Here is a 27,982-nt window from a genome sequence, read left to right as displayed (position 1 = left end):
TGGTAACTGAGTAACTATCAAAGGCAGTCCTCTAATAGTACAAATCAATATACTGACTACATGGAAAGCATGCAGAAAATCTTTTATATATTTTGAGGGGTTAAATCTTTTCTTTTGCCTTTTTCAAATGAAGCCTCTTTGGCTAAGATAATTATTCTCTTCTACCCAACATAAATGAATTCTAATTTTAAACAGGTATTATTAAATCCCAGTGAAATAGGCTTCAGGCAGATGTATTCTCTAAAACATCCCTTTATTGACTGTGCACGGTTATTAACAATTCACATTTCACTTGATCTACTGCATAGAAGAGCATCTATTCTTTCACTAAAAAGTTAAGCCCTCCAGGGCAGCAGCAGGGACACAGAGCCTCCTTCGTACAAATGGCACTGTGCAGTGCATGGAAAGTGCTTCCATGTTCATATAAGAGGGAAAAACAAACAAGACAAACAGACATTTCCTTCTCCATCACTCCCTCCCTGCCAACACACTCCTTTTTTTCTAGAAAATGCCAGTAAGCAAACAGTTCCCACATGGGCACGTCCATCCATGAGAAGACGAATGTCAACATGTATTTGGCACCAGTGAGTTCAGAACATCCTTTGGGCTTTGTGAAAATGACAGCAGGAGTGTGTGGCTGTGGTCATTTCCACTAGAAGCAGCCTTATGACCAGAGAGGGTGGCAAAGCACGAGGGCATTAGTCACTTGCTAGCTTCTTGCTGCTCAAGTTTCAGGAGCTGTTTTTCAAGTTTTGAGGTGTTTACTCGATGCATCATCAGAAACTGGCCATTCAGATGAAAGACAGGAATGTCCAATCTATACCTGTCATACCAAGCAGAGTTTTCTGGTAGTGTGATGTCCACCTCCTGTAAAATAAACTGAAACACAGGCCAACGTTTTGCATTTTAGAGAACACAGAGCAATGAACAACAGCATGATAAACCGATCCCCAATTTCCAAAGCTGATAGCATTTTGTTGTGGTTGTCGCTATTTTTTTCTTTGAGGTCCACAGTGATCTCATGTCCCTCATTTCTAGAAATTTACCAGTTTTATTGTATTCCCTACTTCTAATCTTGCTCCTTTTCCATCACACCCATTCATTACACTTAGCATCGGTGCCCTGCTTGGTCTCTGGTGAAGCCAAATGTGTACCAACTGGGAAGCTGCCTGCAAATTAGGGGTGAAGTGTCTGGATCACAAGAATGGCAAAGGTGTGCTGGTTTCCCACATGAAAACACTTCCATGAAAATGAGAAAATGAGATAAAAGGAATGGGGACAAAAGTTTAAAGAAAGCACGGACACCACACCTGCTAGTTAACACTGACTCACATTAAGTCAGAGTTAGAAAACCAGTATTGCTTAGAGGAAAACACTTAGAGGTAATGAGTTTTATGGAAATCAGCACTAAACTCTCTCTCTGAAGAATAGAAAGAAAATGTAAATGAAAAATCATTTAATCTCTATTCTTAAAGAAAGGATCCAGGAAGATACTTTATTCCACATGCACCAGCTACCCCATATACATGAAAGACACACTGTATTCTATTACCCTGTGCTTAAAAGGCTCGAGCACTTCCTTGGCTTCCTCACAAAGGGGACATGGATTCTACAGGAAAAAAAAAAATAAAGCCATTAGACCCAAAGAATGGTATTTGGCCCAACAAAAAAATCCATAAGAAGTAGATTATATTTATTTTAAAGGACAGTTTTCTACCCGGTTAATTATACTGATTTATTTCCAAAGCAAAACATAATCATAGAATCTTATAAATAGCCAGTATTTCATGCCTGATGGGCTCTCTGCATTTTTAGGTTATTTCATTTTGACTTTTCACAAATATACCTATATATGAGTGCGTGTATAATAAATTTAGGTGTAAAGTATTTGTCAATTTTCTGCCCTATCTAAGGGCTTGATCCTGTGTAGGTCAGGAGCACCTCTGTGGCCTCACACAGTTCACCTGGCTGACAGCACCAGAGTGGCTTGAAGTTTGTCCTGATTGGCAGGCCCTGAACCTTGTCTGCCTTGCTTTTCCTAATCAGTGCCCAGGAACAAACCCAGTCGGGTAGAGTTAGACAGCGACGGCCCAGTCTTTAAAAAGGCAGAAAGCTGCTATTCACTTCAGGTGATGATTCTACCAATCAGTCATGTTTTGCTTATTTTCTTATCACCCATGTCAGCGACAGGTTTCCTGGACTAACTCTTCACTTGAAGAGCAGGAAGGTGTAGGGTCCATTGTCACTTGAAATCTTAAGCCACCCCATGGAGAAGGGTACTGAGAATACCATGGGTGATTGACAGGCTTTAAAGCTTCTCAGCTATAGGTTCTCTTGCATGAGCTCAAAATAGATGCTTATCTAATGCTCAACATTACTGATGCTTATGTAAAACTACATTTTAACATATCAGAAAACAGATGAGCTATTATATAAAAAACAGGTACCTCCTGCAGCTTAACTCAAAGCTTGTGTTAAAAAAAAAAAAAATAAAGACCTGGGTCTTTCTGGCTCTAATTTCCTAGGACAAAGAATTAGGCCCATCCTTTTTTATCAGCATTCATAATAAATAGGTTATGGAGAGTTGTGATGTTTTAAGACACTTGTGCTGAAACTGTCTAAGAAAGTTTCAAAAAGTCCACATAGGATGTTAAGAGCAAAATAAGAACATGCAGAAATAGCAAATGTACCAGAGTTTTGCTTTCGTATTAAACATTTTAGAAGAGCCTAGATAAGGTGTTTTGCTGTTTTAAAACTGGGGTCTGTGGAAGTTTATGTAAATTATACATGCAACTATGTGCATGTGTTTTTATGAGGAAGGGCTCATCAATTTTCTTTTCTAAAGATTTGTTTACTTATTTGAAAGGCAGAGTTACAGAGGGAGGGAAAGAGAGATTGTTCTGTCTGCTGGTTCACTCCTCAAATGGCTGCAACAGCTGGAGCTGGGTCAAGCTAAAGTCAGGAGCCTGGAACTCCATTTGGGTCTCCTACATGAGTAACAAGGAACAAGTACTTGGGCCACTTTCTGCTTCTTTCGCTGGCACATTAGCAGGGACCTGGATCAGAAGTGGAGCTGCTAGGACTTGAACTGGCACTTCTATGGGATGTTGGTGTCACAGGTGGTGGCTTAACCCATTGTGCCACAATGCAAACCCCTGAATTTTAAAAAGGATAAGGAAAAAAAAAGATGATATCCAGTAGAATGGACCATTCCAACATCCTTTTCTAGGATTTCCCTCAGCACTTATTATTTACTCTGTTCCTGACTTGTAGTGGACGCTAGCTGGGTGGGCTGTCTGCTGCTCACTGCCCTATCTTGTGGTGAGGATGGTGCGATTCTGCTTCACAGCAGCTACTGGAAGGGCCTGGCTCAGGGATGGGCCAGTCAGAGCCCATGGAGACTTTTGCTTTGTTTCTGTAGACATTTGAGAGGTGAGAGTGGGGCTTGGGACTGCTTCAGTCATTCATCAGAATAGCCAGAGCGAGAGGGATTTAGCCCTGAGGAGGTGAAGCTGAAGAGACTGGGAACGTGCTTGGCTCCTGAGTCAGCCTACTCCTGAAACCAGTCAGCTCACACAGTCCCTCTGGGAAGTGCTTCTCATCATTTCTAATCTCCCGAGACTTGATACTGTACTTTAAGTCTTTGTCACTGGACTATGAATTCCTGAAGGTGGGAGTGATATCTTTATATGTGTTTAATAGCTTGAATCAAGAGGAAGGTTGGTGTTTTTTTTTTTTTTTTTTGACAAATGTCTTTGGCTATCTCTGCTGCTGCCCAACTTGAAAATCGGAGTAGCTATGCCGAGTAAGTACCACTAGCCTTCAGGGACTGTTTTCTTTTTGTAGTTAATTTCCATATGCCTTTCTCATGATAGCCTCTTGCACAATGAAATATTTTTGGTTCAATAATTTCTAATAGTACAATATACATTTATGGATATGAAGGTAGTTTAGGTTAAATATTATCAACAAATTAATTTTTAAAACTACTTAAAATTTGATACTAGTTGTCAGATATTTTTAAATTGCTAAAATGCCCAAAATTTAAAGATGTATTAAAAAGATTAAAAACTTTTGAACTGTAATGTTATTCACAAATTATTTCTATTACTTTCCACTTTATTTCTTTTTTTATTATAAATCACAGGAAGTGATATTAATTAGCAAAAAGACATCAATAATGTTCATATTATAAATTTCAGGGAGAAAAAGTTCTTAAAAATGGTAAACTAGCTTTATGGCTTAAAATTAGTGTTAGGGATAAGAAAACAATTACAAGCAACCCTCATTATTTGTATTCTGTATCTGTGAATTTACCTACTTGCAAACACTTATCTGTAACCCCCAAATCAATACCTGAAGCATTTTTGTGGTCATTTGTGGATAGGTACATGTATAGAGAACGGTGAACAGTTGGTGTTGCCTGAATCATTCTCCAAGCTGAAGTCGAACAAGGTAGTGCTCTGCCTTCTTGTTTCAGCTCTCCCACTCAAAGCCTTAGTTAGTGCCCTCTTCAGGGTCTGTACAGTACCATGTTGCCTCCATTTTTGTGTTTTGGTGTTTTTGCTGGGCATAGTATGCTATCCAGTGTTCCTAAGCATAAGAACACTTGGATGGGGGCACTGTGGTGCAGCAGGTGAAGCTGCTGCTTGGGACGCCCATATCCCATATCAAGGGGCCTGGGATTGAGTTCCACCTTTGCATTGGATCCAGCTTCCTAATAATGCGCACCTTGGGAGGCAGAGGTGATTGCCAAAGTACTTGGGACCCTGCACCCACACGGGAGTCCCAGATGGAGTTCTGGGCTTTGCTTTCAGCCTGGCCCACCACTGGCTAGTTAGTATAGGCAATTGGAGAATGAACCAGAGGATGGAAAGTCTTTCTTCTCTGTGTTACTCTGCCTTTCAAGTAAATAAAAATTAAAAACTCTTAAAAAAAAAAAAAGAGGATGCACATTTTAAAGCTTCGTTCAGGCATGAGTTATAGTGCTGTTGGCCATGAATTCAATGTTAATGACCGATAATGTAAATTAAACAGAAACATACATAAAAATAAGGTTATGTATTTAACTGGTTATGAAAATGTTGGGATAAGAGGCTCAAAGGAACCTATTTTCTCTTAGAGTAATACTTCAGCTTCTAATTCATTGTCTATGGCTACTTTGTAGAAAATAAATTCTTACAGATGGAATTGAATTTTAAACCATATGTTCTCAAACATCATATTATAATCCATGGTCTTTTTAAAAGCAGGGGTCTGACGACCATTAAACACATTAATTTACCCTTTGATTACTGTGAGACAACGAGGTATCTGGGTTGGAGACAGAATTACTGGTTGTGCTGATAGAAAAACTGAGGAGCAGGTATCCAGAAGGTTTATTCCCGTGTCTTTGCTTCCTACTTTTTCTGTATTCCTTAATTCACACAACAATTCTAACACTTTACATTTGTAAAGTAGTGATTTTTTTTTCCTCCTATACCTTTGTGAATAAAGTCAGCACTGGCAGAGTTGTCTTAGAAGCACAGAGATTTCTCCAGAAGGTTACGAAGGAGGTTCTGGCAAGCTGCATGGTATTTCCTCGAAACCAGAGCATCTTAAGTCTACCAAAAGAAAAATAAACCAATCAACTCACATGCCGTAGATTTTGTTCCCACAAGACAGGCACTAAGTTACATGCTTAGGCAGGGGATTTGAGGGCTTCGGCATCGTTTCCTGGAGAAGAGGAGTGGCAGAGAGGCCCAGGTGTTTGGCAAATCTCCATGATGCCTCAACAGTCACTGTATTCCAAATACAACAGAACTTTGAATGGAAAGACAGTCCATAATTATGGATTAGCAGTGCGCCTGATCACTTGGTTTCTGGAGGTAAACTGCATGGGTTTTTTAAAATTGAATGCAAAATGCAATTTCACTTGCAGATTCTGATCCCCTCAAATGTGGCAGTGTCCCAAGATGGCTTTTATTCACAAGGACAGCTTATCTTACTGGCATACATTCAGTGATTCCCAGCCACTGCCACTGTTGAGGAAACAATAAATGAGCAGTACAGTCCCTAGCTGAAGGCTGAGGCTACATCTACAACAGATGGGGAAACACAAAGCTGCATTTATTTATTTGTTTAAGTATTTATTTTACTTATTTGAAAGATGGAGTGAGAGAGAAAGACAGGGAGAGAGAAACAGAGAGTGAAATGACTATAACAGCAGGCTAGGGTCCAAGTTCTTGGGCTCTCATCTGCTGCCTTCCCAGGTGCATCACAGGGAGTTGGATCAGAAGTGCAGAAGTCAGTATTTGAACTGGTGCTCTGATATGGGATGCTGGCATCACAATTTGTAGCTTAAGTTGCCCACAATGCCCACCCCACGAAGCTGCATTCAGAGGAACTACAAGGGGAATCAGGCTGCGTTAGCATGTCAGAAAAAGCACTATCTGCTCAACTCCTTAAAAAGTATTTTAAAAGGAGATGGCCATGTGTGTGTGCCACTTTAACTTTCAAAAGCTTCATATACAAATGTACTAGTGTTTCCACTGGAGAGATTCCAGTAAGAGCTGCTTCATAGGAGCATGTCAGAGACTGGGGTTTGAAGCTCCTTCATCCTGCTGCCACGTCTGCCACAAGACATCCTATTATTCCTGGTTATTTTACCAAGCATCTAGCTTTGTCCTTAAAACTACAAATATTATCACTTCATTTTCAAAACACATGTGCACTCTTGGCTTTACCATTTATCAATATCCCCTAGATGACCTCATTCCTGGGATCATATTTTAACTTTGCCCCCCCTCCCTCTTTGGTTTATCACTTTCCTCTCCTTTATGTTGACAAGTTGGAGTTGTACAACTTTATTCTTTGAATACCAAAAGATAATTTGTTCATTAACATCTTTGCACTTGCTTTTCCTCTTAGAAGCAGTAAGAGCTTCTAAGCAGCTTCTCCTTATTTGGGCTGGTTCCATATCACCTTCTCAGCGACTATCGTTAGCAATACTGGCCAGTCCATCATTCTCCCTCCTCTTGCCTTACAATAGTTGCCTCTTGCCCTTTTATTATATAAACTTATGTATGTCCCCTCTACCACAATGTAACTTCTAGAAGAGTAGGTATTTTTCTACCCTTGTATCTCCAAGTGCCCACAATTAACTTGGCACATAAAGGATGGTCAAATATTTGTTTGAAGGTAAAAGAGCTGGAATGAGCCTTTCTCACCCTCTTTATCTTCTAATCCTGCTCAGACACTTGGTTTGTAGAGCAGTCACTATTTGGTTCTGTCATATCATAACTAAAGGTTAGTGTTTCTTAGATATGTTCACAAGAATTGGTGCTGGGGCAGTACAGCTGGTTCTGACTCTTCACTACCAGCCCAAATCTCCCTTGTTTCTGCTCCACAGAGCATGACTGCATTAATTAACTACTAATCTTCATTGGTAACCAGGCTCCTGGGTCTAAGATTGCCCTTAAACTCATTTCAAACAGAATGTGACTTTAGAGAAAACTATCAACCCATTATCAATCTAGAGTAAAGACCACAAGACAAAAAGACCGGACACAGATTCACAAACACAGTGACCTTCCCTTCACTCTTAAGCCCTTATTCTTTCACTTCTACCTGGATCGCTCTGCTAACTGATCCCGATAATGCATTCAGAAGGAAGGTGATAAGGATTTCGCAAGGATCTGTTATCCAGAGTTAGTCCAAGGTAGAAAGCAGATCTGCACAATGTCATAGTATTTGGTGCTACTCTGAGCTAAGTGTTAAGCCCCAGTATATGCATTTTCAGTAAATTCAGCAGAATCAACAGCTTTAGTACATGGATGAGGTGAGGGACACAGGTTCTAAATGCGGTTTTGTCCACCCAGGCTACAAACAATGAGGGGAAACTAGAATGATAGCAGTGTTTACCCTACGAAGAAATTTCTGGATCACTGGGTTTGGGAGGGGTCCATACCTACAGCAGCACACTCTCCTAGGATGTAGAGCTAAAACAGCTATACTGTATATGGAGGAGAAAGGAAGTACAAATTAGCTTTTTTAAAAGGCAGAAGTACCAACCTTGGACATGAGAAGTATGGGGCCATCTACGGCCATGACCTGAGACTACAACCAGGACAGAGAACTGCAGCGACATGCTGTTGGTGGGGGTGGGGACTGAAGATTTATTGATGTCTGGCTGGAAAGGAAAGGAAAACTTACTGCTTTTACCTCGCTGACTTGAGACTGGAGTGTTAAGGCTTTAAAAAAAAAATTCACATTCACAATGGAAATCTGCTTTAGGATTTCCAATATGACAAAACACAGCATGTGGTCTTGGTTGTACCCAAGACAAATAAAACCTGTTATAGTAAACAGAGTTGCTATTCATTCCAGATTTGCTGGAATATTTGTTCAACCAACCAGAGAGCTGAGGAAAGTCTTCAGTGAGGCTACAACTGTTCAGTTTACAACTAGTTCTCTCTTCCACTGTTATGCTCCATTCCTATCTTTCAACATGTTTTTCATCACTTAAACATGGCACAGTTTTTACCGAGAAATGTATTACTACCTGCACATTTTTCAAATGCCCTAAGGTACACACATTTTATCATGTTGTTAAATTAACTTATTTCTTTGGAAGCATTGTACTATAAAATTCTATTACAGTCTAACAGAAAGAAAAAGTTCCCTGACTCTCTTCTAGGCAGATATGATGGCTAAAATTCCTTAATTCTTGGGGTCTACTAATTCCAGAAAAGAAAATATAAAATGATAAATAATATACTCCAATAGGAACTCTATAATATTCTTCGTGCAGCATTTTACTAACTCTGTAAACCTAATGCCATTGCTGTCAATGTCACATTCTCCGAATCATGCCTTCTGGAAGTAAAATTTTAATATAGGCTACTCTGTCAATGTGACATTTTCATTAGTTCGATTATTCTTGAACAATCTTAGCACTATAAAAAATACTCTGAAAGGTGGTCTCTGCCTGTAAGCTGATGACTGAGAGGACAACACTTTTTTGATTGTGTCATTGAGTTTAGTCATGAAATACGTGTCATTATTATTACATACATACAGACACAATTTTATCCTCTGAATTTTGCTGTATGCCTCTGATATGAGCAAAAAGAGCTGTGTTCATAATACCAAGGTAGCACAACTGGGTCACCTTTGTCGTAGACTTAAAAAAAAAAAAAGCAAAAGGCACAAGACTGGATTTAGAATGTGCTTAAAACAAATTCCACAGCCTAACAATAACGATGGTGACTCCTGCTGCTTCAAGTCCAGGGCTGCTCAGAAGCACACATCACCCTGAAATAGAAAGGGGCTGCTGGCCTTTCAGCCACACGAAGGCCGACTTCAGTGGTCTTTATGGCAGAATCAAATATAGCACGGGGGAGGACTGATTGGACCAATCCAGGCCTCCCTGCAACATGATAAGGAAGATAACTTAACTTTATAGCATTTCCCTGCACAGCACTAAAGGGCATACCATTACAGCGACTGATTATAGTACAAAAGCAAGCCAGGGTCATTTGAGCCTTTATTAAGGATTATTCATTTTTTGCATGAAGAGCTGCCCAGCCTATGGGTGCACATCACTTATGCAGGGCTCCCAATGCTGCAAACTCCATGTATGTCTGATTGGTAGGTAAACAACATCGTTCCTGCTGGAGCACAGAAACTGACCTTCGCTGGCCAGGATTTTTATTCACACAAAGAATCCTCTAGCACACAAGGCTGCAGGCTCACATGGTCCCAGATCAGCAAGCTGCAGTGCTGGTTCATGTGCACAGTCCAAGTCTATGTAAGCCCAGGTGGCACCTCGGTTATGGCTGAAGCTTCTTCAGCAGAGTCCAAGGTAAACTTAATGCTGAGCTGACATCAAACAAACACTACTACTAAACCCATGTTCCACACAGAGAGGCTCAGGGCTTCCCTTCAGTCACCAGTACGGAGGGAGAAGCTGTGTGCTCCATCTCATATTCATTACCATCTAAGTGTACTGTCTCTCCCCTCCCCCATCTTTGGGGAAGAAAATCCATTATTTTAGGTTACTGAAAGTTTATGTGATAGCCAGCTTGCTCTTAGGGAATTCACCTGGGCTCACTTGCTCTTCCTCATCCACAAAAGGAGGAAACATGACACCTCCCCAGTGCCTCTCGGTGCAGGTGCTTTGGGTAGGTCAGCTGTGTGTCATAAACAAGTGGGAGCCGAGCCTGAGAGCTGGGGTGCAAGGGCAGGGGAGGCAGTGACCCCTGAGGAGCCAAGAGTGACATGGAGAGGTATTTTCAGGGACAAACCCCTCCCTGGCAACTGAGCAGGTACTCTAAGGTGTGAGCTCCAAGAGGCTAAGCAGGGCTGGGATGAGGCTACAGAGCAGAAACAGGGAGTGGGGCCCTACTCCACTGGCGGGGGTGGGATCTCGGGTGTTTTTCTGGCACCTTGGCCCACTGGTCATGTTACAACAGAGCTGCAGAGCTGAGCACCCAGCCACGGACCCACCGTGTGCGGCACATCTCAGCTTCCTTCTGAGTATGCAGTCTGCCTGCTCACTGTTTGCACCTCACACAATGCACCCTGAATAGGTCTACAACATGCCCCAGCGAGGGGTGGTGAGGTGCAGTCCCTCAAACCACACTCCCTCCCTGCAGTTCTTCTTCCAGATTTGGGTGCACACAAGTTCACCACACAGAGGACCAGAGAGACCAGCACAGAAGCACAGTCTAGAAAGGACTGACAGGTCATGTGAGTACCTAAGGACAAAACCCCCCTTTCATTTCCCTTCCAATTATTACCATGACTGTGGGATTCCCAAGTATCTGGATGTCTCTATTCCATTATTGGGACACAATGGATGCTACGTTAATTTGCATTCAGCACACTGCTCTGTGAAAAAGTTCTTCAGCTGTCTGATGTGTGAGCCTTGCCTGTCCAGCACGATTATGATTTCACTGAAAGAATGTAGCATTTACCTGTCCACCACTCATCTCAGGACAGGCACATCCCCTTGACCTCATTCAAATCCTCAATAAAATTAAGCCATTACATTTTTTTCTTCATATTGCTTGGTGTTGGGCCTATTTCTTTCTTTTTTTAAAAATTTATTTATTTATTTGAAAGAGTTACACAGACAGAGAAGGAGAGGCAGAGAGAAAGAGGAGTCCTCCATCCACTGGTTCACTCTCCAATTGGCCACAATGGCCACAGCTGCGCCAATCCGAAGCCAGGAGCCAGGAGCTTCTTCCAGGTCTCCCACGCAGGTGCAGGGGCCCAAGGATTTGGGCCATCTTCCACTGCTTTCCCAGGTCATAGCAGAGAGCTGGATTGGAAGTAGAACAGCTGGGACTCGAACCGGCGCCCACATGGGATGCTGGCACTAGAGGCGGTGGTGGCTTTACCCACTACACCACAGTGCTGGCCCCAGGCCTGTTTCTTTCTCTCCAAACAAAGTTCTTGTGTGGAATGATCAGCTCCATATGTGAGAAAAAAATAACACGGAAAAACAGCTTAGAGGGTTTCATAGAAGGATGTTAAATCCTTAACTGAGACAATAAAAGTGACATCGGGCTTCACAGTCATTAGTAAACTAATGCTATCAATCACTTGTTTGTTCCACAGTAGGGAAGGAAGGGTTAAAAATGAGTAACAGTGCTGAGGCATAGTAGGCTAAGCCTCTGCCTGTGCTGCCAGCATCCCATATAGGCACTGGTTTGTGTCCTGGCTGCTCCGCTTCTGATCCAGCTCTCTGCTTTTGGCCTGGGAAAGCAGTAGAAGATGGCCCAAGTTCTTGGGCCCCTGCACCTGAGTGGGAGACCTGGAGGAAGCTCCTGGTTCCTGGCTTCAGATCACCTCAGCTCTGACCGTTGCAGCCATCTGGGGACTGAATCAGCAGGTAGAAGACCTTTTTTTCTGTTTCTCCCTCTCTGTCTGTAACTCTACCTTTCAAATAAATAAAAATAAAATTAAAAAAAAAATTTTAGAAAAAAAAAAAAGGGATGGCACAATGTGCAGTAGGTTAATCTCTGTGGTGCCAACATCCCATATAAGTGCTGGTTCTAGTGCTGGCTGCTCCTCTTCCAATCCAGCTCTCTGCTATGGCTTGGAAAAGCACTGGAAAATGGCCCAAGTGCTTGGGCCCTTGCACCGGCATGGGAGACCAGGAAGAAGCTCCTGGCTTCAGTTTGGCAAAGCTCTGTCCGTTGAAGCACCTTTCTCTCTCTCTCTCCCTCTCTCTGTCTGTAACTCTACCTCTCAAATAAATAAAATCTTAAAAAAAAAAAAAAAAGAGTAGGAAATGATCCCAACCAATGAAGAACTATAAGACTGAGTCAGGAGAAATTACATATAAATGCACAACTAAATTAGAAATACAGGAGTGACTACAACAGAAGCATACCAGGGTAGAAGTTTGTGTGATAATGGAGTTAAAAGAAAATGTGCATTTCCCATGAAGTTATTGAAGACTGTATATAAAAGATGACTACAAATGTTTTTTTAAAAAGATTTTTAAAATTTATTTGAGAGGTAGAGTTAACAGAGAGTGGAAGATACAGAGAGAAAGGTCTTCCATCTGCTGGTTCACTCCCCAAATGGCCTCAACAGCCAGACCTGAGCCGATCTGAAGCCAGGAGCCAGGAGCCTCCTCTGGGTCTTCCACATGGGTGCCGGGGCCCAAGCACTTGGGCCATCTTCTACTACTTTCCCAGGTCATAGCAGGGAACTAGACTGGAAGAGGAGCAACTGGGACTAGAACTGGCACCCACTGTGTTAGACCACTATGCCACAGTGCTGGCAAATGTTTCAAAAGCACAGTAAACAACAGTGCTGTGGGTTGAGATTGGAGGTCATTTCCTAAGAGAAAGATCCTGAATCATTTAGGATCTAGACATGTGGGGAAAAGGGAAAGCATTCCAAATTCAGGGTTAGACACAAAGGTGCTGAGGGCGGAATGCCATGGCTGTTTGATGGGGGGAAATCCAAATGGGGTAGAGATTTCTGTCCAAGGGAAATGGAAAGTAAGTTTGGGAGGGGGACCAGGACGAGACCTGGAGGTTCTATAATGGTGGTTCACTGATGCGTTCCTTGAGTGTGTCTTTTTTTTTTTTTTTTTTTTTTTTTTTTTTTTTTTTTTTTGACAGGCAGAGTGGATAGTGAGAGAGAGACAGAAAGAAAGGTCTTCCTTTTTGCCGTTGGTTCACCCTCCAATGGCCGCTGCGGCCAGTGCATCGCACTAATCCGAAGCCAGGAGCCAGGTGCTTCTCCTGGTCTCCCATGCGGGTGCAGGGCCCAAGGACTTGGGCCATCCTCCACTGCCTTCCCGGGCCATAGCAGAGAGCTGGCCTGGAAGAGGGGCAACCAGGATAGAATCCGGCACCCAAACCGGGACTAGAACCTGGTGTGCCGGCGCCGCAAGGCGGAGGATTAGCCTGTTAAGCCACGGAGCCGGCCTGCCTTGAGTGTGTCTTGGAAACCCAAAGAGTGTTGTGATAAAATCAATGTTTAGGAAAACTAATCTGGCAGCAGCCTGCAGAATGGACTGCACAGTGAAGGCGAACGGAAGCAGCAGTCTGGCCATCTAGGTGTGGGAGAGTCATTCACTCATTCAAGTGGCAATGACTGTAGGCTCTTCTTGTATCAGAGACTGCTACTGATGCTGGGTGCAGTGGTGAACAGGAACACAGGGCACATGTCCCCATGGGCTCCACACTCTTGTGAAAAGATCAACTGCAGAACACATCAGAAGGTGAGGGAAGGGGTAGAACAGGGTGAAGCAGTGGTCACTAAGGCAGGTTTTTAGATAACATGCCCTGAGCAGGTGTCATTTCAGCTGAGACTGAAAAATGAGGAGGTGCAAAGAGCTAAAGGAGGAGCACTTCAGGGAGAGGAAACAATGAATGCAAAGGCCCTGAGGTGAGGACAAAACTTGGCTTGCTGGAAGAAACATAAAGGGCAGTGTGGCTGACACAGCATGCCACAAGCAGAAGGGGCAGAATACATGATGGGGCCAATATATGGCCTGTAGCAACCAGATCCCACAGGCCTTGTAGACACTGCTACAGGATTGAGATTTTATTCTGCAAGAAACTAATTTCGGAGGAGGGGAGTGCCATGAGCTCATATACATTTTGAAAAAAAAAAACACTTCAGCTGTAATGTGAAGAACAGATTGTTGGGAGCAAGAGTGGAGGCAGAGAGCAACTGCAGTAGTTGGGGTGAGAAAGAATGCTGGTGTGACAGGAAGTGGAAACACAGCCAACAGCATTTATTAGTGAATCAGACATGAGGAACTAAAGAATAGCTGGTGGCAGGGACGACCTAGTGCCAGTCCAGGGCCTTTGCCGTGCCATTTACTATCTGAGGAACACTGAGGCAGAAAAAGATGAGTGGGGTAAATGGGACCAAGAGCTCAGGAACTCAAGCAGACAGTGGCAGGGCTGCAGCTAGAACCCCAGTGTCCTCTGGTTGAAGGGTTCTGTGTACAGTGATGGAACTTGATGTGGTCATCTAAAAAGCATAGGAAAGGAAAAGGGCCCAGGACAGACCTCTGAGGCTATATAAGTTGGGTAGAGAAGAACCTGCAAAACAAGCAGCAACAGCAGTTGGGCAGGTGGGAGAAAACCAGGGAAGTGTCATTGCAGAAGCCACAGGAGAAAGTGTGTCCAGAATGAGGGAGTGGTCCACTGACACATGGAGCCATGAGGGCTTGGCTAGAGTAGGGGCAGTCAAATGACCACTGTAAATCAGAAGAGATGTGTCTAGTGTCAGTGTTAAATCTGGTGTCACCTCCTCCAAAGGAGAACTCACCCTTAAGTGAACCTAACTGGCCCTCATATAACTTAACATAAATAACTATAAAGAGATGTTTCTGATGAAGATGCAGACAGAAGATGGTTGGGGGAGAAGAGTTGGTTGGTATCACAAAAGCAGACAACCAATGTGAAAATATGTGTATAAGAAAGCGGAACAGAGGAGTGAGGCTTAACTATTGATTACAAAATAATACTAACAAGGAAGGCATTGTTAACAAAAACAATGATTCTATTAACTGAAATATGCTTTGTGCTGGCTTCAAATGGAAGACTAAGATTTCTATTAATAGCAGTCTTAGAAACAGGGACTGCAAAACTGAAGAGTAATTCAAACAGAAATAGCTGAGGGGCGAGAGTTTGGCAAAGTGGTTAAGATGCCACCTGGGACACCTGCACCCTACATGGGAGTGCCTGGGTTTGAATCCTTCCTCTCTGTCCCATTCCAGCTTCTTGCTAACATGCTCCCAGGTGACAGTGCTTGTTCCTACTACCCATGTAGGGGACTTGCATTGAGTTCTGGATGCCTGGCTTTGGCCTGAGTCAGCCCTGTTCTGACCATTTAGGGAGTAAACCAGCACTTGGAAGCTGTCTCTTTTAATTTTAAAATTAAAACTTTTAATTTTAAAAACAGCTAAAAACTTCAGATTCTGCACATTACTGAAGTAGCAATTTCTAGGCCATGGTATCACTAAATAAAATCCAACATATTTATCTGCTACTAAGGATGTCACCGAGTCTAGGTAAGACTGATTTGCAAATACTTTGGCACCAGGTATTGGCTTAATTTACTCAGCCTTCACAGAATTATAAAACAAGCCATTGAAATTAGTTTTTGAGGAATCCAGATTTCCCCTCCATAGATGTTAAACAAAGGCCAGTTCCCATCCAGCTGCTCACTTCAAATACCTGCCTTTAGTTTTTAACAAGGAGAAAATTCAGGGCTGGCGCTCTGGCATAGAAGGTTAAGCCTCAGCCAAGAGTGCCAGCATCCCATATGGGTGCCGGTTCAACTCCTGGCTGCTCCACTTCAGATTGAGCTCCCTGCTAATATGCCTGGGAAAGCAGTGAAAGATGGCTCAAGTCCTTGAGCTTCTGCAACCATGTAGAAGACTGGCCCAGCCCTGGCCTTTAAGGCCCTTTGGGGAGTGAACCAGTGCATGGAAGATCCCTCTCTCTCTTTTCTCCTTGTATCTCTGCCTTTCAAATAAATAAATCTTAAAAAAAAAAAAAAAGGGAAAATTCAGTACTATTATTGTACCAGTGATATCCTCAATCCATGTGTGTCAGCACAGAAGCTGCCTACATGACAGTAAAGTTGGATTTTATTGATAACCTTTAAAGACACAGTTTGAGTAGATTGTCTAGAGAGGTTAAACTAAATTCAAATGAACACAGCTTCCACTAACTCATCAGACAGGGAAACAGCACAAATGGCAGGATTCTTCATTCAGAGCTTTAAAATTACTTTTCATGGCGAGTTTCAACTGGAATTCAGCAGGTTTGCATTCCCTGAGGGCATTTTCAATTGAAGCAAAAAAGAATAAAAACCCTACAGAGAAAGGCAACTGCCACTAACTAGGTCAGAGATGCCAAGAAAACCCTCATCCTCTGAAGCCTCAGTTTTCTCAACTGTCAAATGGCAGTGCCACCACTGTCCTGTCTTCTCATTTCACAGGGGCCGGCCCACAGACTTTGGTCCCCAAACATCTTCCTGCTCTGAGAAGAGGAAATCACACGCTTAGGAGATACTCTGGAGACAGCCTATGGCCGCATAGGACCTTACCAAATAATCTCAGGGGGTTTTTACCTGTAGGAACTTAAAACACTTGTCCTTCAAGGAGGACAAAATGCACATTGTGATCCAGGTAGAGGTGAAAAGACCCTCTTCCGTTAGGCCCCCATCATAACTGGAAAGCCTCAGTGTCAGAAAGGATGGAGTTGGTCTTGGGGAGGACCCAGAGCGTGATGGGGTATTCAACTCGCAACTATTTAAACACCTGAGATGGAAAAGCTCCCCTCAAGGGAAGCATAACACACTTTGCTTTCTTACTACTGGATCAATTTTAACGACAGGCACTCCGCTCTGTGGCATCCCCCTGCACATCCAGAGTGCTGCCCTCTGTTCAGCCAAGGCAAGCTGACACTTGTGCAGCGGAAGGGGAAAGAAAGCTTTGGCATAAGCAAGAGCTCAAGTCACTCCTTCCAGATCACTTCGTCAGAGCAGTCAACTCAGTAATGGGGATGGTGCCCATGACAATGCCAGGGAAGGGTTTCCAGGAAAACATTTGGCTGAGAAAAATAAAATGATGAGAATCATCTAGAACAGTCTTGGACTTCCACAACACAGCAGCTCAGGTACCTGGGTGTCCAGAGGAGTTCCAGGGTGACTGCTGCAAACACAATGGGGTCTGCACAGATCACACCCCTCTCCTCCCCTCCATCCTCAAGCCCCCAAAAATACTGACTCAGCACGTGGCCTGGAGCCAGAGCAGCATATTCCACATTCAGAGTGTACAACGATGTTCAGTTCAATTATGACATAATGGCTGCAAAGCTGTTCCTGAGAGCCAAGAAAACCTGCATAATGTGGTTGGGTTATATCATACATGAGGGCTTAATAGAGTTTAAAAACCAATTTGAAATTTCCTTCATTCCCTAAAGATAGCAGTAGGATGAGGGCAAAATCATTCTGGTTCAAGGAATGAGGACAAAGTGCAGAAGGAATTATGCAGGCTCCTTCCCACATTATCCTTCTTAACCAGCATGACCTATTCCCTTTGAAGATATCTCTGATACTTACTGCTGACCCAGAAAGAAGCCAATTTCATTAAAACATCTTCATCTTACTGTACACAGCTAGTAATGTCAGCTTCCTTGCTATTTAAAAAGCACACAGTTCCACTTCCAAAAAGCAACTGTCTGCAATTCAAAACCCATCCACCAAGGGAGTGTCTTTCATCTGTCGCTAATATTCCACTCATTCTTGATTCCTTTTGCCAACGAGGTGAAGTTACTCTCGTGACCACCAAGAGATAAAAGACGTTTCATTCGTTCATTTCTAGTCATTTTGGAGCCAATGTAGCTTTGAATATTTGAGTTGCTAAACCCAGCATTTCCTAGACTTGTGACACCCATGAGACTTGGGCCTGTAGAAGCATGGTATTCAGACTGAACATTGGTAACTTCCTACTCTTGAAGTCATGTCCTGAAAATCCTGTTATGGGACATTTCTACAGTCTTCTGAGCCCTACTCTGTTCTTTAACAGCTGTCACTAATTGAGTATTTTAATATTCTAGAACCAGGAGTTGACTGGAGAATCCCCATGCTCTATGGACAAGGAAGCTAACACTTAACCATCTTTCATACTGCATTTTGTGTTCATTTCTCTATAGTTTCAACTTGAACAACGGTTATTTTTATATGATCAACACAGAATTTTAGAAACAGAAGAGATCTCTAATTTCAATTTCCTTTCTTCCAAAAAAAAAAAAAAATCTAAAAAATCTGCATAGGAATCCTGGAGTATACAAAATAAGACATCATGATTTGTTTAAGGCTTAAGTTAAAGGTGGAAATAAAATGAGGAAAGGCTCAGTTTTGGAAGGCAGGATTCTTTAATACAGAAGGTTCTGATCTGTAGCTATAAAGAGATTCACATAATTTCAGTTTTGAACCTGGAGAAACAGCTCAGTTTAGATCTCTGTTTCCCAGGCTTATACCTTCAGTTGCCTCAGTTGACTGAGTTCCTATGAAATAACAAAATCCTTTCTCTTGGCTGACTGGGAGGACTAGGTGTTTTACGAAGCAAAGAGTTTAAAAAAAAAAAAATTCAATGTCACGTCCTTCCCGCCTGACTAAACCAGAAATTTCCCCATTATTTCATAATTAATATGAAAACTTTCTAGAACAATAAGAGGAAGTTCATTTGCTTCCAGTTGCAACATTCTGATTTCTGCTGCAATCCCACTGGCAATAGGAGGAAGCAACACATCCCACATGACTACCCTGTGACAACATAAAACACTGTCAACTTCAGGCTCCTCTGCAGTGTTGTCAGTGAAGCAGAAAATACAAGGACGGATTTCCTTCCATTTTATGTGGGTAACCCAGACTTAAACGACTCACTGTACATAGGTCTTGTATCCCCAAGGCAGGACCAAACCAAGACATGGCCTTAACTAAGATAACAATTTGGCACACCTTCAAGAGAGCACTCTTCAAATATTTGCTAAATAGGTATTTTGGTGAGGAGTGCAACAGGGGAGGCCTAGAGGGAGTGTAGAGTCAAGGCTGGTGGAGTCTTCCAGCTTGTTTATTTCATTCAGCACAACAAAGGCCCGGCTACAGAACAGGCCTAGTTCTTTTGGAAGCCAGTTTGGTGACCATCTTTGGATTCCATCTCCAGTCTGTTTACTAAAGCACTACTTCCAATGTACCTAGTAACCCCTAAAAGAAGTTAATATTCTACATTCTTTTCTCTACCTGTTGCACTCCCAGTGATGTTTTTATGCTCTGTATAGCTCTAGCCTCCTTTCGAGGACACTGCCTGTTGACATCTATAGCATGTAGTGTCTGAGCCCATTTTGACAAACACTGGGCCAGGGACTAGAAATACAAACGTAACAAAGATATCACCCCTACCTTTAAGGAACTCATACCTTGGGTAGGAGAAAGACTGATAAAGGAGTAAGATAATACCAGTGAGGAAGGTTGTAGTGGTAAAGTGGCTCGGACTAGATGTTACAGGTGAAATGTTCTGAAATCCAGGGTGATGGATACTTTCTAAAAATATATTCTTTCAGTTTTGTCTCCTCTCTGGAAACTTTAACTTAGGTAAGAACTAGAGTGAAAAAGAGAGTAATGTTTTCACGTCTCCTGTTCCCTGTGCCTGTACTGAGATGGGGATTTAGGGGTGTGAATTGTATTTATGCTATACTTAGCCACAGCTTTTCATTTTGCATATTCTTCTTCAAATGATTTTGTTCCCAGAACTTGCTGTGTGATACTAATTGAGGAAGCTCACCTAGTCCCTGCTACCTGTGTAGCTACACATACCTGATCCAGATGGTTTTTTCTCCTTCAGAGTAATTGTAAACAAGATTAAAAGCACATTCAGGAACTATTCCAGCTGGCTTTTGGCTTCCTCTGATGTACACTCCTTGAATAAAGCAGTGGAAAATATTAGATTTGAAATAAAGAACACAAAAAAAACTTACTACTTTTATCAGATCACCTCAAGTTCTTGCTACATTTGAAACCTGGGGCCTTAACATTAGAGAAACTGAAGGCATCAGCCCGCTTACAATATATATAAGTTATGAAAAACTTGAATAATACAGGAAATAACTTATTTTGAAGACACTGCTCTGCAGTGCCTCTGGGTACTTAAGAGTATGATAGAGCCAGGCATCTGGAACAACACAGAAACACAGTCCAGTAAACCTGCCAGCTGGAAAATCCTCATTTCTATTACTTACCTGCCTAGGGTCCTTCTACCTAAACCACACTGCCTCATATTCCTCTGGTCCAAGATTAAAGCAAACAAAGTTGTCCTTCCGTGGTAGGGGCCACCTCTGACTCCAGTAACCAGGAAGGAAAAGCCAGGGACTCTGCCTGTCTGTAGCACCAGCCCTACCCATCTGAATTTTCACAACAGGGCCTTTCTAGGTCCAGGGCGTTGCATTGCTCAGCAAAGCAGGATCCAGATTATGAGCTACCACCTTTCACACAGAACCATGATTAGTTCTGCCTTGTCGCAGCGTTGCCATCATCACTCAGTGTCTCCAGGGCACACCTCCTTTTCCAAGCGTTGCTCATCTCTCCCTGTCATTTACCCACAACGCACCTCAATGTCTGTAGCCCCAGACAGTGGTGGAGAGAGCTTCATCAGCACCGTAAAAACCGTCCCTCAGAATATTATTAAACGAGAAGGCGGTTTCCTCTCCCAGCCACCACCCTCAACGCGCTCAGTGTCCCAGTGGCTGCTTAACCAAGGCTACAAAGCCCTGCTTATTATGCTCGGAAATGTGTTAGAAAGAGCTGGGACATGACAGATCCTAGACACTATCCCTGTTCTGCCAGGAGCTGAGAATCTCTGGGTCAGGCGAGGCCATACTGTGACTTTTCTGTTGTTGTTAAAAGGCTCTAAAATATAAAGGACCATATAACCACCATCCTATTGAAGAACAAAGGTAAAGATCAGCAGCATCGCCCCCCCCCCCAAAAAAAAAAGAAAAAAACACCCTCCTTGTTGGAGACGGCCATAGAAACAGTCACGTGTCTGTTCACATTAGTGACAGCCGAGTGGGGCTTCTCTCCCATCGGACTTAGTAAAAACTGGAGGAGCTGGTGTTTGTGTAAGGTGGCTGGCAAGGCCGAGTATCTGCTAAGGGTACAGTCTGATCTATTGTCTCCCAGGTCGGGGTCCGCGGGGCTGGTTCCGCGCAGGAAGGCGGCGAGCAGGTGCAGCCAGCCGTGCTAACCCGGCACCCTCCTCCCCCCGAAGGGCGACGCGGCCGCGCAGCAACGCGTATTTAACATCGCTGCCCCCTCCCAGAATTCCAACGACACCCGGGACCGGGCGGCCGCGAATGACCCGAGGATGCACGAAGCTGAGCTGCTGTCCGCTCTCCGTGTCCGCCCACGGATTCACTTCCCGGAGCGCTCCCTCGCTCCTAGCCTCCCGCCGGCGCCTCCAGGAGTCATGGCTCCCGATTTAATGAAATGGCCTCCAAAGACAGTGGAACCGGGCAGCGCGCGGCACGGCGCAGGGCGGCCGCTCCTCCCGCGCCCGCACACCCGCGCCCGCCGCCCGCACCCACCTGAGGCCCGCGCCGCCCGCGTCGCCGCTTCCGCCCCGCGCGCACTTCCGCCCCGGTCCGCGCTTCCGCCCGCGCCCGCCGCCGGGCCGCTGGTGTCCTTTCTGTGGTGCGTTCCCAGAACCGGAGCCAAACTGTAGAAAAACAAACTGGCCAGGGAAAAGGGGTCCCGCTGAGAGCCACTTAAGGAGCCGGAAGGGCTGGGAGCCAACAGGGGGCTGTGCGTGCGGTCCCGCCATCTCCCGCTCCCGCATGCCTGCATTCGTCGTTTGATATTTATTGCCCTGCTCGTCTGGGTCCGGGCTGTACTAGGTTGTGGGGAGCAAAGCTGGCGGCAGTACCTTCCCCACACTGGTTGGGTTGCTTGTTTGCTTTTTGAAAAATCGCTGTCAGGCCGTAGAACATGGTCCTTTGCTGGGGAGGCCTCGGGGGCCGTGAAAGGCCAGGAGTGTGATCTGATCGCAGACAGCTTTGGGGTTGGGAGTGGAGGCCCAGGGAGAGTCCTGCAGGCCGAAGGAAGGGTGCATACCGCTGCAGGGGACTGGTGTGGCCCCGGGCACGGAGGGAATGGAGAAAGGGGTGGCACACAGGCAGGGAGACACAGCCAGGCCGCAGTGACTCTCTGAGGCCAGCTGCAGGTATTTCGGGTTTAGTCTTTCCTCTGTTCCATGGAGGAATGGAATCGAAGTGATTGTTTTTCCTTCTGAAAGGGTCTGTCAGCTTTGCGAAGGAGACACAACAGTTTAGGACAGGCAGGAGCAGCCAAGTGGGGAGGTCAGGCGGCCACTGAGTAGTCCAGGCTCTAGGTGTACTGCTGGAATGGTTGTCGGGTCATAGTGAGGAACTGATGGAGCAACATGATGGTAGCAGTACTCAAAGCTGACATTCATGGACTGGTCACCCAAAGCTTTACACTCATTAACTTGTTTACTCCTGAAGGAAATCCCATTAAATATTATTACTGCCATCTTGCAGACGGAGTAATGGAGGCTTGATAACTTGCCCATGTTCTCACAGCTAGGAGATGGCAGAGTTGAATTCTCAGGCTCTCATGCTGGTATCCATGAGCTTACCACTATGCAGTCAATGTGTATTCAGTGATTTTAAAGAAAGCGGTAAAGCAAACCAAGGTCAGGAATGAATCCTTTAAACAAACCCCGCTGATTATGTGATACTGCTAGAGGACACATTTAGAAAGTAGAATTTTCAAGTTCATACTTTATCACTTCAGCGTTTGCTGATAGCTTAGAGGGGATTTTGTGACTGCCGACAGACTTCCTATGGTTATTTTTGAGTTGATGCACTCTGATAAGACTTGATCTTTCTGAAGAAAAAAAAAATCATTCAGTAAAGTGCACTCCACCTAACAATTGCAGATAGATTATCTTTAAGGAAGTAATCTTGGATCTGGTTATACACACCTTGGTGGAGCCTGCATAACTTAAGTTTTGTGAAGAGATGAAAAAGCTCCATAGAAATGTAAATTCCAGATCAGCTTCCAAATCTCATTTCTTGAAGAAAAATGAAACTTCTTAAAATAAATTGAATTTATGAAACCTGATTTCACACGATGAAGGAAAAAGAATAGCTTTACCAAAGGCATCCATGACAATGAATGCTTTTTAGCTTTGGGTAGGGGTGAATTTCTCTCAGGGACCAAATTTCCAGAACATGAGTTTAATTAGTAAGAATCTCTTGGGTTCTTGAGTAGTGGCACAAGAATTGGAACCTCCAAATTATTATTTCAGTTCGGAGTGGGAGTCTCGTGAAATAGCTGGAAACCCCTGAGAATTCACTGTGGTCAATGCCTAGTCGTTGTGTGGGCACCAGTCTGAGTGCCCGGAGCTCACAGGATCAGTTTAGCCTCTATGTCCAGGTCTCACAGTGCTAGGCATAGGATTTTCACCTGGGAAAAATGTCTATAGTCTGACCAGGAAAAATGTTTTCAAAATAAAAGAAGAAAATTAATAAGCATTTCCTCAGTGGTCAGAAAATGGAACACTGTTGACTTCATTAATGGCTAGGCCTAATGCTCATAACAACTTTGTTACATTTAAAACTGGTTTGCTCCACTCCCAGCCATATGGATTGATGGTCCTCTCCCCTCATTTAATGTATGATTGTTTAGAATTTTTTCTACAGGCAAACCCCCGTACCCACAAGAGACAAGCAGCCCTTCTCCCAGTCTTCATTAGGATCGGCTTCACAGCCTCCCTCTCCTCAGTAGTGATTTCAGGAACAGCTTTGGGCCACAATGTTAACTCGACCAACTGACTCCAAAACAAGTCCAACAGCTACAAGAGGAGGTTACTAGGTCCATTGAGACCCCAGCTGATGCCAAGTGAGGTCTCCAAAGTCAAATCATCTCACTAGCAGTGTTTACAAGTGGTGATAATGGAACAAACCAAAGCCTTCACCAACCAGGTGGTCAACCAAATGCTACTACTACAGGGATATACTCGGCTCCCCACCCAGGACACCACAACTTTAAACATTGCCCCATGCCAGCAGAGAGTAACTCATTGGCCCATGTCGACAGGAAGCAGCTCTAGAAGATAGATCATTGTCTTTCCACCCCGCCTGGACTTTTGGAGCCAATGCAATCTCATACAGCACTTGCTTTATAAAAAACAAAAGGGGGAAATGTTAGTAAAATGGTACCATCTTCCTAAGCCCAGCCTGGCTTACTAGAATTCAGGTACCCAAATGGCCCAATCACAAAGCATCAGCCCCACCTCCATCCTAATGGAATTTGCTGCTCCCACTTCTTTACCACTGCAAAGCTATATAAGACCTGTTTTCCTAGTACAGGTTGTTGTTCTCTCATGCACAGGGAGACAGCCTGTCAGATTTCTACCCCCTGCCCCCCCCACTAACCCTTCTCCCTTACTCTGGAAAAACAACAACAAAAACACAAGTTTTTAGTTGAGATGCTCTCACCAAGGTAGTTTCTGAATATATAGGGTGTCAAGAAATCACAGTGTGGCCGGCACCGCGGCTCAATAGGCTAATCCTCCGCCTGTGGCACCGGCACACCAGGTTCTAGTCCAGGTCGGGGAGCCGGATTCTGTCCCGGTTGCCCCTCTTCCAGGCCAGCTCTTTGCTGTGGCCCGTGAGTGCAGCAGGGAGACCAGGAGAAGCACCTGGCTCCTGCCTTTGGATCAGCGTGGTGCGCTGGCCGCAGTGCGCCAGCTGCGGTGGCCATTGGAGGGTGAACCAAAGGAAGACCTTTCTGTCTCTCTCTCTCACTGTCCACTCTGCCTGTCAAAAAAAAAAAAAAAAAAAAAGAAATCACAGCGAATTGTAAGTTGGATACTTTAGCCAATACTTTCAAAAGCAAAATTCTAAAAAATTCCTTTATAGTAAAATTATTATGTGTGGAATGGGCACACCTTTTAATATGCTTCAAAGGAGCACTGGGTCTTATATGATTTTTGCCCACTCAAAACATGCTTCTCAGTGGCGTTTGACTACATCACCTTCTGGACTCCAACTTTGGGCTGTTCCCTGGGAATCTGGACAGGGCTGTTACAGGGATCTCTGTATTCTAGAATGTTCCTTCAGAACTCAGATAGACTGAGTTCTCTTAGATCCCAATGCCCTGTGAGCTCAGTGGTCAGCTCTGAGGATGAGGCCTCTCCAGTTAAAGTCCACAGATCCAGTTTGGCAGTGACTCCTGGGATAACTTCAAGGGGTGCTTTAGAGGACACATCCTGTTCTTCCAGAAATGCCCCAGAGAAAGGTTCCCCACCTAAGGCATCCCCAGGACGGGCGGATGAATGCTGCAGGAGGCACCTTGACTGCTGGCTCCTTGATTTTCCTCTCGGAGAGTAAGAATAAAAAAACAGCCTTTGATGTCAATGCCGGCCCTTCAGATGCCTTAGAAAAATAACGTGTCTTGGCAGGAGTAACTGCCATGCTGGCTGTGTTTCATAGTAGCCCAGCTCTGAGCTGCCACTCAAAGAACATGCAATGGGGGCTTTGACTGGGAGATACAGTCCTGGTATTCGCCACAGTTGAGTGACATAATTGTGATGGTGCAAGTGTTCAGAAACCTTGTAGGTTTTCTTCCTGGTGTTTCTTGAGTTCTTATTATGGGGATATTTGTTTATCTCATGAGTCTCTCAACCCCAGGACTGCAAACTCTGCAGGAAATGATCTGTAAGGGCTGGATTCTGTATTATGTTTAAGGTCCTGGAGAAAAACAGTGGCAACCTCCCAAAGAAAAGACAGGCTTCTGAGCCTGGGATGCGATTGGATCAGTGGGGTCAGTGTTGACTGCCCCTAGGCCAGCCATTGCAGGAAACAGAATTACAAGCCTGTCTCATCAGGGGAGAGTGGCCCTCAGGAGCCTGATTTCTATACCCTCTTTGACATTTTCAAAACTCTGCTCTCGTGCCAGACATTCAGAGGAGAGCGAAGAACATTTTAGAAGGAGGAAAATGTTTATTTGTTTGAAGACTTGCTCAGTAATCCACTTATGTCGTTTACATTAGTTAAACAACCTTTCTGTGTAAACACCATTAATTATGTAGTATAAGAGCCAAGTGAAAATGCTGGAAAATAGAAGTAATTGTAGAATAAATTAGTACAGCTTGAGATCCCATATATTATAAAGAGACCATATATATATATGTGTGTGTGTGTGTGTGTATGTGTATAGGGAGCTATGGATGTGGGATTTCCTATTGTTTTACTTACTGGGTGTAACCAACAGAAATGGCATTTTACAGATACTAATGCTGTTGAGGTTTAAACCTTTACTGGTGAGGAAATCAAACTTTTCTCTGAGGACTTGACTCACGCCTCCCTCTTTGTCCTGAAAACACCGTGGGGTGAGATAGGCATTGTGTGTCCTGTGGATTTTCCCGAAAGACTTACTGGAACAAGACCATTGTTAACTCCTTCAAAGTGAATGGCCTGCAACCTCCTCTCACTTGTCATAACACAAGATTGCTAGTGTCTGTGTGTAAGGAAATGAAGTGCCACCATCTGATGGGCTCAGAGAAGGAAGGTGGGGACTGAAGGCATTGAGGAGACCCGTGGTGGGACCTTACCGTGATCATAGTGCTCGCTGTACATTTGTGTTACCCTGTGTAGAAGCTCAAGGGCTTTCATGTATTTGACCTTTCGCAATCACTGTAAGGTGGGGAGGGCATGTGTTTTTATCAGTCTCATTTTACTGACAAGGAAATTGAAACTCAGGAAGGGAGAACACAGTGACGCAGGACTGGAAAACGTGTCCTAACTCAAATCTATATGTTTTCCATGACTCCATTCACGTTTCTTAAATGTGAATGAAAGGAAACATGGAGCAATAATTTGTGCCTGAACCTTCTAAGGGTATTCAAGTGCATTTATATTATTTCCTCAGGGAAAGTTTTGTTTTCCCTAGACAGGCAGGAAATGGACTCAGAATGGGAAAAGTTTTTCATTTTTCTGGATTAAGCCCATCCGTTATATTCACAAAGGTGGGACCATGGAGGAGGATGGATTTTTCCAGGTCCTAACAGAGGAGAGTAAAAAGCATGTCCTGCACTTCTGGCTCCAGATCCATATACAACCAGGGGGCCCGCTCAGCCGATCAGTCAAGAGATGCTGTGTCCACAGCACACAGAACAGTCTTCTATGAAAGTTTTTTTTAAAAAAATATGTATTTATTTATTTGAAGGGCAGAATTACAGAGAGAGAGAGAGAGAGAGAGAGATCTTCCATCTACTGGTTCACTCCCCAAATGGCTGCAATAGCTGGAGCTAGGCCAGGCTGAAGGCAGGAACCAGGAGTTCTAGGTGCAGGGGCCCCAGGGACTTGGGCCATTCTCCAGTGCTTTCCTAGGCCCATTAGCAGGGAGCTGGATTGGAATTGGTGTAGCCTGGACTCCAACTGGCCCCCATGTGGGTTGCCAGCACTGCTGGTGGAGGCTTAACCTCCTACACCACAGCTCTGGCCCGTTCTATGAAAGTTGAAGTGAATATCACTGCTCAGAAGAATTCTGAAGGGTAGTTTTTCCCCGTGGTTTTGAATCTTATTCAGAGAAATGTGCTTAACTGTTTTCCTAATCATCTGCTATGCTTGTTCATCTCAGAGGAAAGGCAAATTATCTTCCATTCATTATGCAGATATTTCTTCCTGGTACCTACTGTGTGTCAACAGTGAGTACTGGAACTCCGTGTTGACACAAGCACAAGTTCCCTCGTGAGGGAACTCATAGCCAAGTGGTGGGCATTGATGTTAATGATCAGATCAATGGATACTTATCCCTCTACTGGGCATACAACCAGGGGAAATGAGATCATTACATCAAAAAGATACCTGCACGCCCAGGTTTATTGTAGCACTATTTATAATAGCCAGGATACTTAGTAATC

At 44.0% G+C, this 27,982-nt stretch overlaps 1 protein-coding gene across 2 annotated transcripts; it reads right to left on the bottom strand.

Moving 5' to 3' along the window:
- Positions 1-142: 142 nt before the first annotated feature.
- C4H5orf63 (chromosome 4 C5orf63 homolog) lies at positions 143-21,644 on the bottom strand. Of its 2 annotated transcripts, XM_062189800.1 has the most exons (5): positions 21,618-21,644; positions 19,852-19,954; positions 5,483-5,603; positions 1,553-1,609; positions 145-879 (listed from the first exon to the last, which is right to left on the bottom strand). In XM_062189800.1, the coding sequence occupies exons 3-5, from the start codon at positions 5,594-5,596 to the stop codon at positions 703-705; spliced, it is 348 nt and encodes a 115-aa protein (XP_062045784.1). In that variant the 5' UTR covers positions 5,597-5,603; positions 19,852-19,954; positions 21,618-21,644; the 3' UTR covers positions 145-702. The 2 variants fall into 2 exon arrangements, with proteins under 2 accessions (XP_062045785.1, XP_062045784.1); XM_062189801.1 differs by lacking the exon at positions 1,553-1,609 and having other exon boundaries at positions 143-879.
- Between the last annotated feature and the right edge of the window lie 6,338 nt (positions 21,645-27,982).

Source organism: Lepus europaeus, chromosome 4, assembly GCF_033115175.1.
Source record: "Lepus europaeus isolate LE1 chromosome 4, mLepTim1.pri, whole genome shotgun sequence".
NCBI lineage: Eukaryota > Metazoa > Chordata > Mammalia > Lagomorpha > Leporidae > Lepus > Lepus europaeus.
This window is presented reverse-complemented; position numbering and strand designations above follow the sequence as displayed.